Raw genomic sequence first — 17,616 nt, 5'->3', positions numbered from 1 at the left:
TATTGGATGATATAGTGGAGAAAAAAGAAAAGAAATAAATATCTGGCAAATTTAAAAAAACTTTCTTTTTTTACCATATAACATTATGTAAATAATTCATTTAACCAGTAGTGCAGGTATTTGGAATGTTAAAGCATAAATTGATTAGGGCTAAAACACAAATGAATTGCCTAATCTATTTTATTAACAGATTGAAGAAAAAACGAATCAGTGAAATGGACTTTAAGAGTAGTATCTTTGGATATTTTTATTTAGTTACTTTTAATGAACATTATAGCACGTGTTTGATGTAAATCTGTACAAAATAAAACCCAAATTAATTTCAATTTTTTTTAATACAAAGTTTCTATGACTTTCTTTGTATTTTGAATAATATTTACCATAACCTTTTGTAAAGCAAGAAAAAAAAAAATATACGAAAGCTCTTACTTTGTTTTCTGTTTTTACTGATTTTTTTTTTTACATTGCAAGAAAAAAAAGAAAAGAAACAATATTGTTTATCTTAAATAATGCTTACATTCACACAAACGTACAAATTTTAAATTCTAAATGGTAATACCTCTTTTCACAAGTTCAAATTTGCATTTCATTAAGGACTGCAACAGATTTTTAAATAAGAGCTTCTTCCAATACAGTCTTACTCAATGCTACAACTAGTAAGCAAAAAAAAAAAAAAAAAATCAGAATTTAAATAAGCTTATAAATGGTATACATTTTAGGTTATTTTTTAATGAATCTTACTTTAAAAAAAAAGAGATCTCGAGCTTTAAAGTTGTTGCATTCATTTTTACATTTTTTTAAATAGGTTATTTTCATAAATTAACCGATAAAAATAAATTAAAGTAATATTAACAAATTTTTAATTAAAAAAAGTACATTTCATAAGACGAAAGAAAAAAAAATTCTACCACATTCAATTAATGGATTCATTCTCTCATCAGTATTATGGTGTACAATTTTATTTACAAATATGCACATAGAAACTATACAATTTGTGGAAAGTCTATTACTGTATTAATTTTTCAATTTCATGATTTTAAAAACGAAGAAGCTTTAGATAGATTTATAGTAATATTACAATAATCATAGACCAATTATTTATTAGTTATTTTACCATTTTAATTAGCCACACTTTTTTTGTTTGTGTAAACATTTCAACTGTACAGTTGTTTTCACCACATAGTAATTAGTACGTTTTAATGTGTATGTAGCACGGAATAATTTTAATAAATAAAAAAAATTGTGTTGTCAATTTTTGACAATATTCTAAAAAGTAAAAGCCCACTTTCACACCCAATATCTTTTCTGTTTTGGAACTGCAAATTAAAGTTTTAGATTTTTTTTTTCCAAATTTTTATTCTTCTTATAGACATTGTATACTTTTAACATAATTTTGGTAGAAATATTTTTTTATCAATGAAATTGTGACATTTACTAAAACACAGCATAATCTGAGTTAATACTTATTTACAACGATCGTAATAAATATAAAGAAGAGTGAAAAAAACTTCTTTTTTTTTTACAAATCCTCAATTTTTTTAACTAACCATTTAGTATCTAAAAAAATAATTTACAGTTCTTTTACTCTTTTGTTTTTAATTATATGCGTAATCGGTCAGTCTATAAGTATAAAATATGCATTTAAACATAGTCGACTATGATGTCATCATGTCGGATGAAACTGAACCTGTTGTCATGAAGGGGCCTTTTAAAGAATCATTTATATCTCGCCTGAATAATGAGAGATTCTGCGTAAACCTAAAAACAAAGATACATTTTATCTAATTTATATAAATATATATATATATATTAGATACTTTATATGAAGATAGGGGTCGAGAAATAAGAGATTGTGATTAGCAGGTTCAGGATTGATGACTGATTTAAAAATACATATAAATGCGTGAAACTTATAGAGATTTCCAGCTGAGCATTATCGAAATTAGAAAAGAGTGAAGTCTTAAAACAAGCCTACATTTCATAAACAGTTCGATTTGGGCAGGCGAAACTGCTTGCTTGGAAATAAAAGAAATCTGTGGCGTAGAAATCCATCAACTTCCTCTTATTTCACTTGTAAGTGTCCAACTTTTTTGCTGAATACACAGAATTTTACCACTTATTCCTACTAACATTATGTAGGTGGAAAAACAGTCAAGTACAATAAACTCCTCCCCTAACCTAAAAAGTCACGTTTCAAGAAATGCAATAATTTTAAATAAAAAAAAATAAAAATCAGAAAATTCATGTTCACAGACACTTCATTTCTCCAAAGTCTAATTTAAGCAATCCTATTAATTCTCCCAGTTAGGTTAAGGTAACCAAGATGAGAACAGTACATGCGCTTGTTAGCAGAATTCCAATTTTTTTTTTTTTTTTGGTTACTAAATATCTAAATTATTCTCGACATTTTAAACCATCACGCCATTGCCATCACGTGCTAATAATTACATTTCAAAATGCATTACATTTCACAAAATAACGTTGTTTCCTTACTCGGGGTTTAATCAAGACATTTAAACGCCCTTTATAATGTAGAACACTCAGAGTCGTAAATTTGACAATGGTAAATAGCCTACCTTCTCCCAAAAGTCACTTCATCGAATTGTTCTAGGAAAATTTTTATCACTACATAGTTGTAGACTATCACTAGTGCAAAGAGAATAGAAAGTTTAAAGAAAACCGTTAAAACTATTTTTAAAAACAATCTCAAAATAGTAAATAAACATTTATTCACTAAGATGGTACATCCAACTATGGTATTTTCATTTAACAGGGAATTTAAGCAACATATCTGACCTTTCTTTATAATATTAAGGACAAAAAATTGAATGAAAATCGTTGTAGCCAATTTAGATGAAAATATAAAATAAAAAATGATTATTAAAACTAATAAAAACAAGATTTAATAATATTGATAAATTACCTGTCTCTATTTTTAGTTAATAAATTTCTTTCTATACTATCCATGAGATTTTCAAACCACTGCGCCATTGCTGCCTGCTTATCTGCGGGTTGACTACGAATTATATTTTCCCTTAATTGATTAAAGTACTGTAAAATTACACCAGAAATAAATTTAGAAAATAGAAAAAACAAAGACGGACTAACCATATTGATTCTTCAAAATAATTAATAAACCATTATATCTAAAATATTTACCTCTTCATTCAGAAGAATAAGACCAAGCAATGGCCTTGACATTGACCATTGATTTCTACAGTCTTCAAACATAATTACATTCAAAACTGTGCTCAATATTTGGTGTAATATTTCCGGATGTAATTCTAAAACTTGTAGGAACATTTCATTTTGTGGTTGATTCATACCTCTTCTCTTCTTACCTTTCTGTGTAATTTGTTTGAATAAATAAGTAACTATGTGATCTAAACTTGCACAGCATCCCGTACACACCATTGTATCTAGAAATATAAATATTCAGTTTAACTTGTTAGATATTTGACTAATATTGTTATTACCTGGTATACATATAATTAGTTAGTAAGGGACGAAGACTTAGTTCGACACGTAGTGGATAAGAACAGCTCATTGTAGTGATGGAACTTAGTTAAGATATGTAACCACTCTCTTAATTGCTAGATACTTCCTTGTCTCAACTGTAAAGTCTCACTCCGAGGAAACCACCTTCACGATCATGGTTAACTCAGATGCTAGGTAAGGGGCGGGTAGTGGTCTAGTAGTCATGAGCGTGGCTTTGTATAAGAGGAAGATACCAGTTCGAATCCCGCGTATGGTTAATTTTTATTTGATAGAAAAATTTTTTTATAGTAAAGTATGAGCTTCCGTTCCCGTCCATAACACCTAATTGGTAGTTGGGGACGTTAAGCCCCGCCTGAAAAAATAGGCGATTACTTTGCTTTACTTTTACTTTCGTGTCGCCAAAACACAATATATCTATATTTTGCATTTGGTTATTACTAAAAAACATTTAGCAATTAATAATAGCTGTTTGATAAGCTTTAATTATTTTGAAATACCAGTTGATTACTCATAGATATACAGGCTTGAAGCATTTAATAGAGCTAAGTAGCAACTTGCATTAGCTCGTTATTGCCGTAAGAAGCAAAAAATAAGTTTTTAAGATTGTTTTCAAGGGATTTACATCAGATATGTCAAAGAAAAATAATGACAGTTGTTTGTTCAATAGCAGCAAAGAAGTTAAAGGCGATGTCCTCAGGTGTTCGACTCTTGGACTTTTCCTAAATAAGAATGGAATGTAGGGAAGAGAGATAATTAAATTCTAGGTTATAAGGGTCCAATATTTTATTATAATTATTTAATTTTATTTTTTAATTTACTTTTATCTCATTATCTCTATTCCTTATCTTTAAACTAATAATTAACAAGAAGCTATTTTAAAATTAAAAAAATGTAAAACTGCTTTTTACTAATGTAAAGTAGTAACAATTAAAATTGACTTACCTAATGCCGTAAGTCCTTCAGATATAGAAGACAGTATATACAAAAATACTGAGGGTTCCAAGGTAGACAAAAAACTCATGTGATCTTGTGCAAGGCACTCCAGTAAAACATAATAAGTTTGCGATAATTTAGGATAATCCTGTAAAAGTTTGAACTATTTTGAAAAGCATGTAAAGTTAAGAGTGATTGATGGATAATGTGAAAAAAAATCCTGGGTCGTATTTCACATCATTTACACAAACCACACTATCACTTAGGTATGATTGGGATTTATGATACAAAAAGCAGCGTCTACAACCTCCATAATTTATATTACAGTATTATTAGGGCAAAGAACTTATTGATTAGAAGTACAACTTTACTAATGTGAGAAAGTCCGTGTCTCATTCTGGATTGTAATATGTACGGGTACGAATCTTTCCCAGTTTCCCTTGCTCCTTCCTAGCCTTACTAGCTGTCTGATTTACACAATAGTGATTTATTAACTTTTAAGGATATATCCCACGGTACTACCCAGTAATTAAAGGGATGTCCTAGGAAGAATAGGATGTCCAGGTGGCTAACCTCCTCTTCCAGGTCCTCCTCTAATGTTCTAAGAATAGCTTAATTTTCTCAACTCTCAACAACAAGATGAAGAGGTGTAACATTGAGGATTACATCAATCCCAGCAATATTATATACACATATATTTTGTGTCTATTCTCCACAAGGTCAAAGTAGCTCTTTTCTATCCTTCTTAGGTTCAAGGAAGTTATTGTTTGAAAAAAGAAGCTGTTGCTTTCAAAATATAAAATCATATCAAAAATGTTTAGAAGTGCAAAAAAAAAGTATACAAAATACTTACCAACAAATCGGATTGTGGTATACTTAAGAGAAGTTTAACAAATGTTTTAAGCGCGTTATCAAGTGCTCCGTCACCATATAATCTAAATACACCAAAATTAACATAACTACCACAAAGAGCTGCTTTTAACATTGAAAAACATATCGATATTCCCTTTAACTTCATAGCATACATTTGATCTTTCGGCACTTCCACAGATAGTATATTAGTACCTATAAAAAAAAGATTTTAATTAAAAATGGATTACAACAGAAAAATAAATAACTCCAGGCTTTCATTTTTATCATACCATAACTTGATATAACTTTGCTAGCTTCTCGAAACAACAAAATCCCATTAGGAGAAGATACGTCAAATTGTAATCTTTGCGATCTATTTTGGACTAGTTCTGCAAATAATTTTAGTACTGGTGTAGTAACTTGTGGTTCTCTGTACCATAGTTCCATGGCGTGCAACAAAATGGGAGTGTACGCTGGATAACTGTTAATTTAGTCAAGGATAAATTAGATCATTACTTAAGAAAAAAAATTATAGCACAAAAGACAATTTTATCTTAAAAGCTATTAAATTAAAAATTAGAAATTTTTGTTCATATCGAAGTTTTATACAATATAAATAAAAAAATTCTTCTGTAAAAAGGTTCTCGAAAACATATATGTTCCTTAGGAATGACTTGGTGCACTAACATATTCGCGACTTATCTTCAACAGTATTAGAAATGATAGCGTACAACTAGGGATTCACAAGATTTCTTTAATATCAATAAAATAACACTTCCATAACTACATTGTTGTATGTACATTTATAAATACAATCAATAAATTTATTGTGCAGCTCAGAGCCTACATTTTACAATTCATTGTATTAGCAATAATTTCATTTTTATCATACCATAACTTGATATAACTTTGCTAGCTTCTCGAAACAACAAAATCCCATTAGGAGAAGATACGTCAAATTGTAATCTTTGCGATCTATTCTCATTTATGAAAGAAGAAATATGCTCTTGTTACCAACAAACAAGTTTTAATTTTTTTTAATTTATTTGAAAAGCACAAAAAATTAAAGTCTTTTGCCCCTAATTATTAATTAAATGAACTATAAAAATACAGGTCCTAAAAATAGTCAAAATGTCTTATAGGAAGATTCTTAATAATCTAATAATAAAAAAAACCTATGGTCAATAATTTAAATTCCTATTTTTTCAATTTTTCGCTCTCCTGTCTTTTTGTCTGAGTAAATAAACCATTTAGAATAAAGAATAAGAATGAGAATGGGTAGAAATGTTATTCTGGCTGATGATAGCAACAATTTCTCTGAATATCTTTAATGTGAAGTTTGAGGATAAAAGCTTATGTGTTGTATTTTTGTAAAAAAGAACATCGCTAAGATGATATGTCCAGCATTAGTCCATCAAAGGAACGTGTAGTATATACCAATTTAGTGAAATTGGCTAGAAGAAGCATCGTGATTAAATCGTCAAAAAAACCTGCTCTCGCTTTACCAGTTACAACAGGTTCTAAAAAGCCACACAATTTTTCCTTGGATCGCTGCAACTTTTCTATTCACCCTTCCTTTACTCATAAGTATTTTTAAAGAGGTTTTTCAAATAACTGGCAGCTTAAAGGGCAATTTGGTAATTTATTTCTTTTGCTTAATTGTCAGCTACTTTATTTTCATTCATTGCAGTATTTCCTTTCACCCCAATGGTTCGCGCCATTCAAAGATCATTCAGTTCCGTTTGTTTTTAAAAAATCTATTTGGAATATGACGTGTGCGGCTAGGGATCTACATAATTTTGTAGATTAAACATTATTTGAATGATAGGTTAGAGTAGAACTTAAATAATATGTTCGTTGCCTATGTCGCCAATTGAATGGAGTCATGCTAACTACATGTAAAGAGAGAGATATTGCGATGCAACTTAGTAGGATATTTGGATAGTACTACAAAGTTCTTCTACAAGAGTTTTTATGTGGAACTACATTTCTGCGGTCCTAATTGCAGAGGCGAATATACTTAAATTGCTGATGATATTGTTCCTTACTAGTGGTGAGACAACAGAAAGTATAGATCAAATGTTTGAACTGATTATTTATTCTAATACGCAACTGAAAATTTGTTCATTATATGCAATAAATATTTTTATTTTAAAGGATACATCCAATCAAACAGCATCATATAAGACGTTTTTGTATTAAATGCAAAAGCCAATCCACGTAGATCTCTGGCTAACCCAATAAGAGCTTTTTTGGCTTCTTCTGAAGCAAATACAGGTGTACCAGCGTTAGCTAACATTGCACCTATTGATTCAAAAGCATCTGAAAAGTAGTTAATCAATTACATTCGCTTTGAAAATGTTTTAAAATAGTTTCAAATTTCAATATTTTATTTTAAGAAGTTCTCTAAAACTTGACATATAAAATTTTACTCACTTGTAAGTGGAAGCATAAAAGAACTAAATCTGTCCTCATCTTCACCTAAATCTACCATAAGAAGTCGACCTAATGATGTATAAAACATCGAACGACATCTCATTTCAGCAACTGCAACGCCATTTCCAAGAAATGGAAAATGCTCACTCTAAGGTTAAAAGAAAAAAACACAACTAATAAATAACTTCTTTAAAAAAGTGATCAAAATCTTTATTTACAAATATTCTTACCGTATGATTGTTGAGCATAAACTGCACTTCTTCTAATTTAACTAATTTTCTAACACAACTATAGCCTACAGTTAAATCGCTAAGGAGTTGAAGAGTTTTACAAATAATATGTTCACTTCTACCCCAATATTTTAAATTGGTAATTCTGAAAAAAAAAAAACTTTTGGTGTTATGATTTACACTTTGTGTTTGATATTTTAATATACAAATAAAGACTTAAATGTAATATAATAAATAAAAAAGGTAAAGAAATATCTATTTTTTTCAGACGGGCTTTACGTCCGACCATATAATTAGGTACCGTAGACGGAGGCGGATAGGAAACATACTTTACTGTAAATTTCTTTTATTAACCATTAAATAAAATCCTGCAGTGGCCAAACCACTTTCTTAAGCCTACGTATTATAGAATAAATACCTACAAAATAAGACATATCTACTTCCTTCAAGGTAAACTTAATGAGGAATGCACAAATTATTGCTTACATTTTTCTTACGAATACACTTAAAACCATTGCCTCATCGTTAAGACCTAAAACTTCGGAAAGTCGCCTATAAACTTTGGAATTTTTTTGAACCTATAAAAATAGTTAAAACAATTAAGATTCACATTTTGGCAAAAAGTTTTAAATTTAATTAAAAAAAAAAAAAAAAATTACCTGATCACCAACATAAATTTTACGAAATTGTTCAAAAAAGCTTAGCATAGCCAATTCTAATTTTTCACAACCTCCCTGTGTCAATCTTGAATCAGTTAAATTCATTAACTGCAACACCCTAATGGAAATTAATTAACAAAAAGTATAAATACTGCTTAATGAATAATTTTAGTCTAAAATATCTAATACATATTTTACTTATTAATACCTGCAAACTAGTTCTCCATCCATAGCATCATGTTCATCATTGCTGTTAAAGGAAACTCGCCCACCAATTGCCGAACCGATTATATACACAAGCCAAGTAAGACGACCTGTTGAGCAACGTACGTTTATTTAAGAGGTGATACAGATAAACTATAATTTAATATCTGATACGATATATCGAATATTTGATATACAGCAAATATGCTATCTTACCTTGTTGAATGGTTACATCAATCTGATGAGCATTACTGCTTGATAGAAGTTCTTGATATAGAGTTGCAGACTGGTCGAATAATTGGACAAGAAGAGCACAAGTTTTCTGATATTCACAACGTCCTATTACCGAAAGCTGTTCTAACTGCTGTTGCACCATACCTAAATCATCCAACGGATCTTCTAGGCCTTCCCTAAACAAATGAACATTTTATTCCGATTTTCTTACATAGCTTTTAATCCAGTAATTTTTTTTTTATATAGTAGAAATGTTGTACAATTTAATACACCGATTTTCTGTTAAAAGGACACTAATGGATCCTAATATTGTCCTACTGGCAGTGAGTGAGTACACAAAGAACGAAGTTAACAAGATTTAAAAAAAAACAAAAATGCACACTTTTAATGAAACATTTAGAATTCTGTAGGTATTACATTATTTCTCACATAATCACCATTAAATTCAATACAATTTGTCAACTGCAGAATGATAGTTTTCATTGCTGTGTCACTTTCCCCTAGGGCTTTTATTTTATCCAGTCCTTCACTTCGATTTTCACCTCGTCATCAGAAAAGTTTTTTTTACCCAGCTGTTCCTTCAATTTAGAGAAAAGATAATAAATAGTCACTGAGTGCGAGATCGAGAATGCGAGGGAGAAGGTTTAAAACATCCTAACCAAGAGGCCAACAACTCTAGTTTGCACCAGCAGTATGTAGGCGAGCCTATAGATATGATGGAGACATATTCTTTTTCATATTCTTCGTCCGCAAACCGCGGTGTTTGTTTTGAATGGCTCACAGAACCCTCTTTACAGGATGTCTTTATTGTAACATAACAATCTATACCACACTTACAGAGCAGACCACCCAGACTTTTCACAGACCATGGGGCGCAGCTATTTTCATCCGCATCTCTTTAGAACACCAACAGCTTTTAACAAAACAAAATGATCCACTCCAATTTGAATCCTTTCACTATAATACCAGGCTTTCTACTTATATATTGCGACAATTACTGAACGCAAAACAAAGCAATAACATCTGCAAATTTCACAACCATACTTGCGAAAAATACTAACTCTTCATCAGCTCCCCACATATTACGACACACCATCATGTCATAAAACCATGGACAAAAAATGTTCTTCGGTCTTCTTCAACAACAATGCTCTTCCTCCCCAACCTTGGTGTGCTACCATAGGTTGTTTAAAGTCAAACGACTTTCATGAAACCCACATACTAGACTCAAGAGACAAGTCAAATCGTGGCCAGTTTCTATGCCGACTACTAAGATTAAGATCTAAATCTAACAAGTATACTACTTTGTAATCATACCTACGATGATCTACGGAGCAGAATTTCTGGAACTTATCCAAACATAGGCCAATGCAAAGTCGCAAAACTGTCGCCATTATTTTTTCTCAAGATTTTAGAGTTGAAATTTTTTGTTGAAAGAGAATGGGGTACGGCGCCACTCACTGATTGTCGTCTGCACTCTCGAATATTAGGGGAAACTCAAAATTGTATCCCTCGTCAAAAATTATAGAGTCATACTATAGAGTCAAAAAAAGATCTCGCCTTTAGTTTCGAAACTCTCGCACGCTCTGACTCTTGTTGTTTTTTGTTCTTTATAGCAAGCATCAATGGCATTCACTCTCACGCAACTTACAATATCCTAGTTCATTATTCACGATTCAGTGAACATGAGTTCGTGAAATGTCTACCGAGATATCACTTTTAAACAGAAGCTTATCCACCTCTTATCAAAAAGCCCTTTAGCGAATTTTTCAGAGAAAAAGTTTAAATAAACGTTATACACCTGAATGTGTACAACAAGTATAATTAGTTGTAAGAAATTCATTGTAGCCTTACATAATCTCAAAAATGTGTAAAATCTAATTAGTAAAGTTTAACTTTCATTTTGAGTGCTAAGTAACAATCTAATCTTCGGTTTAATCCTAATGAAACATATAAAGTTTCAACTCATTGCCTTTTTTTCGTTTGTGAGATATATTGTTCCCAGGCATATTTACTATTTTTTAAGAACCACTTTTTCTACAAGAGATGATTATTTATTTTGATCTTAATATTTTAGTCGAATTTTCCATTATAAGACCTGTAAAATGTATTACTAACAAATATATAATAATATACTCTCTATATTAAATTAATAATTATCATCTTCAATTGATTCAAATTAAAATAAAAATTACTTTACCTGACAACAACTGCTACAGATTCCAACCTGGATGTGATATATGTAGAAGTGACTTCTGGAGTATATGTTTCTAGCAAATGTGGTTCAGTTGCTTTTACATAAGGTACAGAAGCGACCATCCTTTGCCATAAGCTTAAAAGGTAGTGTACACTGTTTGGTGCAAACTGCCACATCTGACAACACAAAATTGAAATTATATCTTAAAATTTAACTACATTTTGCTACAAAAAAATCTCTTTCAGAAATAAATTACTTACTGTCAAACTTTCTACAGTAAATTTCGCTATCAATTGTATTGCCTCTCTATAATTTTCGACCATTACTAATTCCCCCAATTGATAATTAGATTTCAGCCTAGCTAAAAGACGACAAAATTCATGGTAATTGCTAGGATCACTTAAACCCTGAAAAATATAAATTAGAAAGAAGATAAGATTATATGAATTTGAGTATAAACAAAAAACTAGTTTGTTAACTCATCTCGTTTCTTTTGAACTATTTTCACAATAAAACAACGGGAAAGAAGAAAAACTTCAAATCTTATAAGAGTAGAACACTCAGCAGTATTTATTTTTTGGATAAATTCTAGATTGGTTTTGAGAAATTACACCTCTCCTCTTCCACTAGCTTTAGAAAAAGATGGATATATACTAATATACATAAATACACACAATGTATATATTATATAAATGGCCGGGTGTAGGACTAGTGCTAGTGGTCAAGAGCATGGCTTTGTAAGTGGAAGATCCCTAGTTCGAATCCCGCATATGATGACTACTTTTTATTTGTTAGAAAAAATTGTTTATCGTAAAGTATGAGCTTTCGCCCCCGTCCACGACACCTAATTGGTAGCTGAAAAAATATATTATATAAAATTTGTTAAAAAGAGTGCAGATCATGCGTATGAGATTTCTGTTATTTATAGTCAGTTAGTAAAAGAAATTACATCAATGTTTACGCAATAAAATTTTCATCGAACAGCAAGCAGAATTTAGCTCATTATCTATTTACGAACGAAAACATTAAAATTGAATGAATAAATAAAGAACTTGCAAAATATGAGTTAATGAGTTGTTTATAAACTGTTTTAGACAAAATGATTCTTAAACGGAGTAAGGGAGGAAAAAGTATTGAATTCAAAGATAATACAGCACTTAGTATTACATAAAAAATTTTTTTTTTCTTACCTGAGGATTTTGAAGTATATGTTTAACCCCATTAACTAACTGTGTTAGGAATTTGGCTCTTTCTGTGTTGCTGAAAAGGGATCTTCTTACTGACGCTATTTGTACCAAACATGATAAAGCCTGAAATTATAGAAATTTTGTCTGATTTAAGTGAACTCATTAATAAATAACTTTACAAAAATTCAAATTGGGATGTACTAAAACTCAACTCATAACAATAAATGCTGAATATGAGCATTTGTTTACCAACTAACCCTTTCAGAAGAAGTAAAACTTCTTAAAAATTGAAAATCATAGAAAGCATTCGGATTAGATGTTAACAAGTGTTCACAGAAGCTATTGCTTTCTAACAAAAAATAAGTCTTGTGAATATCTTTGCTTAAATTTGGGAGAGTTTTACAATATTATCAGAAATCACGTTTTTTTGAGAACTCGCTAAAACTTTCACTGTTAATAACTTCCTTTTTTTATTACTTTTATTTTATGTTTTATTTATATGTGTCCTCAAATTAAATACGATTACATTTGTTTTTTAATATTCAATTATGTACCAGGAAACATTGGTATACAAAATACTTTTAATTACTTCTTTAACCCAACAGCAGTAGTAATAGAAAGTATTTAATACTTTAATTACTTAAATAGTTTATGTTAAGTTTAAGTATCTACCCACCTTCTAGATCATAAGAACCTATAATCGAATTTTCGGGAAAAATGTTTCAACAAAAAGTAGTAAAGCAGTTGTTGTTTGTAACAGTTTAAATTTAAATAAAATCACTGCTCCAAGCAGTTCCACACTAACCATAAACAGAATTTAAATCATGGAGAACCCTTTGATACAGAAAATTTAAATTAAGATAGGAAAGAGAAAGAAAATCTTGAGCTTCCAGCTGTCAGATGATTCACTTTCCGGGTTTGTGTCTAGCGTTTGCAAGAAAATCTCAAAATAGTAAAAAAATTATTTTGTAAAGTGAATTTTCCGGTCTGTATGTTTCTTCAATTAAAAATTCATTCCCAATTTTAAATCTTATTAGTAATATACAGGTGGCAATTCAATATAATGAAACCTTAACTTACCACCCTCAACTCCGAGAAAGACGCTTAATCGATTTATGTAGGTCAATTATTTCAAATAAATGTTATATGCATCCAATGCGCTAAGTTTAAAGAAAATCACTGGAATCATTTTGGTAAAAATCCACAAACTGAAAAATTAATTCAGTAAAATTGTACTTCAGGAAGACCGATCACCAAAACCATTTGCGGCAAACTATGTTGGCACCTAAGCTAAATATAAAAATGAACTTTTCACATATTTTGTTTTCGAGTTACATTGGATGTATCTACAGGGTGATCCATTTAAATCGCACCAATCGCTGATAACTTTTTAGGAAAGCAGAATTCCGAAAAAGTAAACTATGTGTTTTTTTTTATCTAGTTTTCAAATTTTCCATCCCCGATGCTGTAACTTCATTTTTTTGCGGAGTTACGGGCAAAAACCTGATCTGGGTTTCATAAGGACCACTGGTTTTGACAATGATTGTGAAAACTACATAAAAAATTGTGAAAATGGCGTTAACCTCGTTTTGATATTTCTAATATTTGTCGAGATATTTAATATCAAAATTAATAATTTTATCTTATTCGTGATCGGTTTAATATCAATTTTCCACCAGAAATAAACATTTTGGGGATCTTCTGACTGCAAAAAATGTTATTTGACGCAAAGAACAAAAAAAAAAATAATAATAATTTGAAGATTTTAAATAATGTAGTGTGATGTAATGGTTGTGGGTGAATCAGGATAAATTTGTTTTATCATAAAATAAAAGCAATCATCACATCATGCGAATGTACCCCGTATGTAAGATTTCTTGACCTATGACTACGGCAAAAATATCTTGTCAAGGATGGGCGGGTGTTGGTCTAGACTCTAGAGGTAAAGAGCGTGGCTTTGTAAGTGGGTTCCCAGTTCCAATCCCGCGTATGACTAAAATTAAAAAAAGTATTATGATGTATTAAATATTATGAATGACTGCATACGCGGGATTAATATATATATATATATATTTATATGCATAGTTAAGCAATCAAAGTCAGGAAAGCAATTCTTTATTAAACTGTACTAACCAAAGGAGATAATGTACTTGGCAGAGAGTGGTACATATCAAAAAAGAGTTTCAATGTTGAGAAATCCAAAAAAGCTGGTCTCCATGAAGTAGGAATTTGCACGGTACAAAGGTCATCGGAACTTTCATCGGTAGAAGTGCCAATAAAGTCAAACGTTAAACAATTATGAGCTAATCTTAATAACTGGGTCATTAAACCATGCTGAAATAAATGTACTTAATTTTAATATAAAATAAATAATAAGCCTCCCTTTGAACATAAATTTACTAAAAGATAATGTAAAGTGAAATAAAAAACTAATTCACCTGTGCTTCATCATTGAAATTTAAGTTTTTGCAATTTTCACTAGCCGTACCAAGAAGAGAACAAGACAGCCTAAATATCTCAAAAAGCTGAATGTCTCTGAAAGATGAGGCAATTTTTCTATGCTTTGTAAGTGACCTATTTGCATCGGCTTCTGATATTTGATTCATTTCGCAAGTTAAGTGAGATAGAAGTTGTACTCCAACCATACAATGTTCAACGGAGCCCTGAAAATTAGTTAGGGTTAAACCATATATTTTGTTGACCTAACAATCCCATTGGAAACATGAATATTCTTTTTATATTTAGTAATATAATTAATTAAGATATCAACCTGTAAAAACTTTGTGATGTCACTAATTACATTTCTAAAAACATAATCATCTTTAATGCTATCAAACCATCCGAGTTTTGTTATACGTGCATATAAAGTTACTAAAGCTTGAACAACAAAAGCAGCAAGTTTGGGCCTTGTTGCTAGATAATTTAATACATAATTACCTAAAATTGAAAAGAAAACCTAAATTAGATAAAAAGATTTACAAGTCTTTTTTTTACAATTTCCTTGATCTACTTACGAATATCAATCCGTTGTTGAAGACTAACTGCTTGGGCAGTCCTTGATATTAATTTGGTAAGAGTTGTTGCAGCAAGAAGTTGGGCATAACTTGAATCTCCACGGTCCAATAACAACTGACATTTCGATAAAGTGTCAGAAGCATCCTGAAATCCTACCAAAGCTTTTTCAGCTTCGACCCGAAGTGTAGGATCACTTGATTCATAAAGCTGTTTACACAGAAGTTCTAGTTGTCGTACCTCCTACAGAGCATTATTAATAAATGAAAACAAAAATATTCAAAATAGAAATGGGTTAAGCAAATTTTATGAAAAAAGAGATATTCAAAACATAATAAAATCAAATGTACTTACTCACAGTAAAATGCCAATCAAATAAGGAAATGGGCTCACAATGAAAACGTTGTAAAGAATAGTATAATATATAGAGACAGAAAAAAAAACTACTGTGTACTCTGTTAGTCTGAATTCATTTATAGCTAAAATTGGACCCGGCATGTGTTCATTCTAAGCCCACCAATAATTTAATTTCATATTAAAATGTGTTTGCAAATATTTGACATTCAATTAAGCATTATTCCATGTCGCTTTTAGTCACCTTTATACACTTGTTTCATTTTACCATTTTCAAAATCACTAACCCCCCTGTAGCTTATGATGGTTACACTGTTACAATAAAAAATAAACAAAGAAGTCAAAATTCAATTTATTGCTGAGAAGTCTTGTCAATTTACATGTCCAAAATAATAAATAAAAATAACTAATAAATTAAACATAAAGAAATCCCTACTTGTTCACATATTTCTTGGTTAACTAATAACTACAAATAAAATACATATACTTAAGCTGAACAATGTACAAACTATATGTTCATGAAAGCTTATTACATGTATTTCTACTTTACTATTAAAGTAATATGCCTTGAGAGACTTAGCACTTTACTACTTCAGGGTACCTTAAATACATAACATTCTATGATTAGATAATTTAAGCTACATTCTTACTGAGTACAAAAAATGGACTATTTGCAAAGCAAACTGTCACGATTATTGCATCCTTTTACTAACAATATATACAGTAATTTTTGTAAAATCCGGGTAAAATTCACAGAATGGTGAGCTCATGGAAAAATATACAAATATGACAATAGGAAGCAATAAAGAAAGCAGAGTGTTATAAAGGTGGAGAATGTAAACTTTTAAAATATTTATCATATAGTAAAATGATAATAAAATAAATTAATATATCCAGTAAATATATACTTTGTTTACAGACTCACCTGTTCCTCCGCCATTTTTGCAGCTACCCATGCAACGACTGCAGCGCAGTCTAAAAACATAAAAGATGATTTGGAACCATTTTGATAGCATAGCAGATAAATTCTTACCATTATTAGCAATTTTGCAAGGAAAACGTGACTTAATTTACTTTTTCCTGATAGACATTTCCATTAATATAGACATCATTAACGTGAAGACAAATAAATAATTTGTAAAAATTACGTCTATTGCAAGGTGTTTCAGCGGTTTTTTTTCAATCGTTTATTCTTAATTTTTAAGGAAAAGTAAGTCCCTTAAGATCTTCACAGGTTGTTCAACAGTAATAATCTATACCTGAGGAAATAGCTGCTATTAAGTACTTTTAAAATTTACAACATAATTAAATCCTCAACTTTATTCTTTTTTTTAGAAATACAAAAAAACTTGTTTCATGTTAAAAAACAAACAATAGTGTAGGAGGTAGGTGAAGTCTACAAATTTTCTGAATAATAATAATTTTCTGAATAATTTTCTAAAGCTTTCCAGTTCTTAAAGATCCAACCTTAAAGTTTTAATTTCACCCTTAAAAACAATTTCCTTAGTAAAACGAATAGAAGAAAACAATTTATATTGTTCTAGTTTCTCGTACAAAATGCATACTAATCGTTAAATGCTTTTAAAAATTTCCCTCTTTTCTATTTCAATTACAGTTGAAATAACCGCAATACTTTGATGTATACTTTATATTTTGAATTTTGAACATTACTTCGAAAAAGAAGAAAGCATTTTAGCTGTAGTTTTGTAATTTTAAAGTAAGAGCAAAGAATAGTGTGTATTGTAATATCAGAATATCCCCACTCTTTGAATTTTAAACTATTAGCGGTTACAGTTTTCGTAATCTACCACCGCACAGCA

General features: G+C 30.1%; 1 protein-coding gene across 1 annotated transcript; it reads right to left on the bottom strand.

Moving 5' to 3' along the window:
- Nucleotides 1-39: 39 nt before the first annotated feature.
- Nucleotides 40-16,847, bottom strand: Ranbp16 (Ran-binding protein 16). Its single transcript, XM_074141774.1, has 21 exons — nucleotides 16,722-16,847; nucleotides 15,445-15,685; nucleotides 15,201-15,367; nucleotides 14,869-15,093; nucleotides 14,564-14,764; nucleotides 12,434-12,553; nucleotides 11,504-11,650; nucleotides 11,247-11,419; nucleotides 9,029-9,222; nucleotides 8,817-8,922; nucleotides 8,609-8,726; nucleotides 8,436-8,527; nucleotides 7,950-8,094; nucleotides 7,720-7,867; nucleotides 7,446-7,605; nucleotides 5,574-5,764; nucleotides 5,285-5,496; nucleotides 4,441-4,579; nucleotides 3,160-3,419; nucleotides 2,924-3,051; nucleotides 40-1,758 (listed from the first exon to the last, which is right to left on the bottom strand). Exons 1-21 carry the CDS (start codon nucleotides 16,830-16,832, stop codon nucleotides 1,656-1,658), a joined length of 3,381 nt encoding a protein of 1,126 aa, XP_073997875.1. The 5' UTR covers nucleotides 16,833-16,847; the 3' UTR covers nucleotides 40-1,655.
- Nucleotides 16,848-17,616: the final 769 nt, after the last annotated feature.

Source organism: Rhodnius prolixus, unplaced genomic scaffold (genome assembly GCF_049639745.1).
Source record: "Rhodnius prolixus isolate KJV_2025 unplaced genomic scaffold, Rpr scaffold_6, whole genome shotgun sequence".
Taxonomy (NCBI): Eukaryota; Metazoa; Arthropoda; class Insecta; order Hemiptera; family Reduviidae; genus Rhodnius; species Rhodnius prolixus.
The sequence above is the reverse complement of the archived record's forward strand: the minus strand, read 5'-3'. Positions and strand labels throughout refer to the sequence as shown.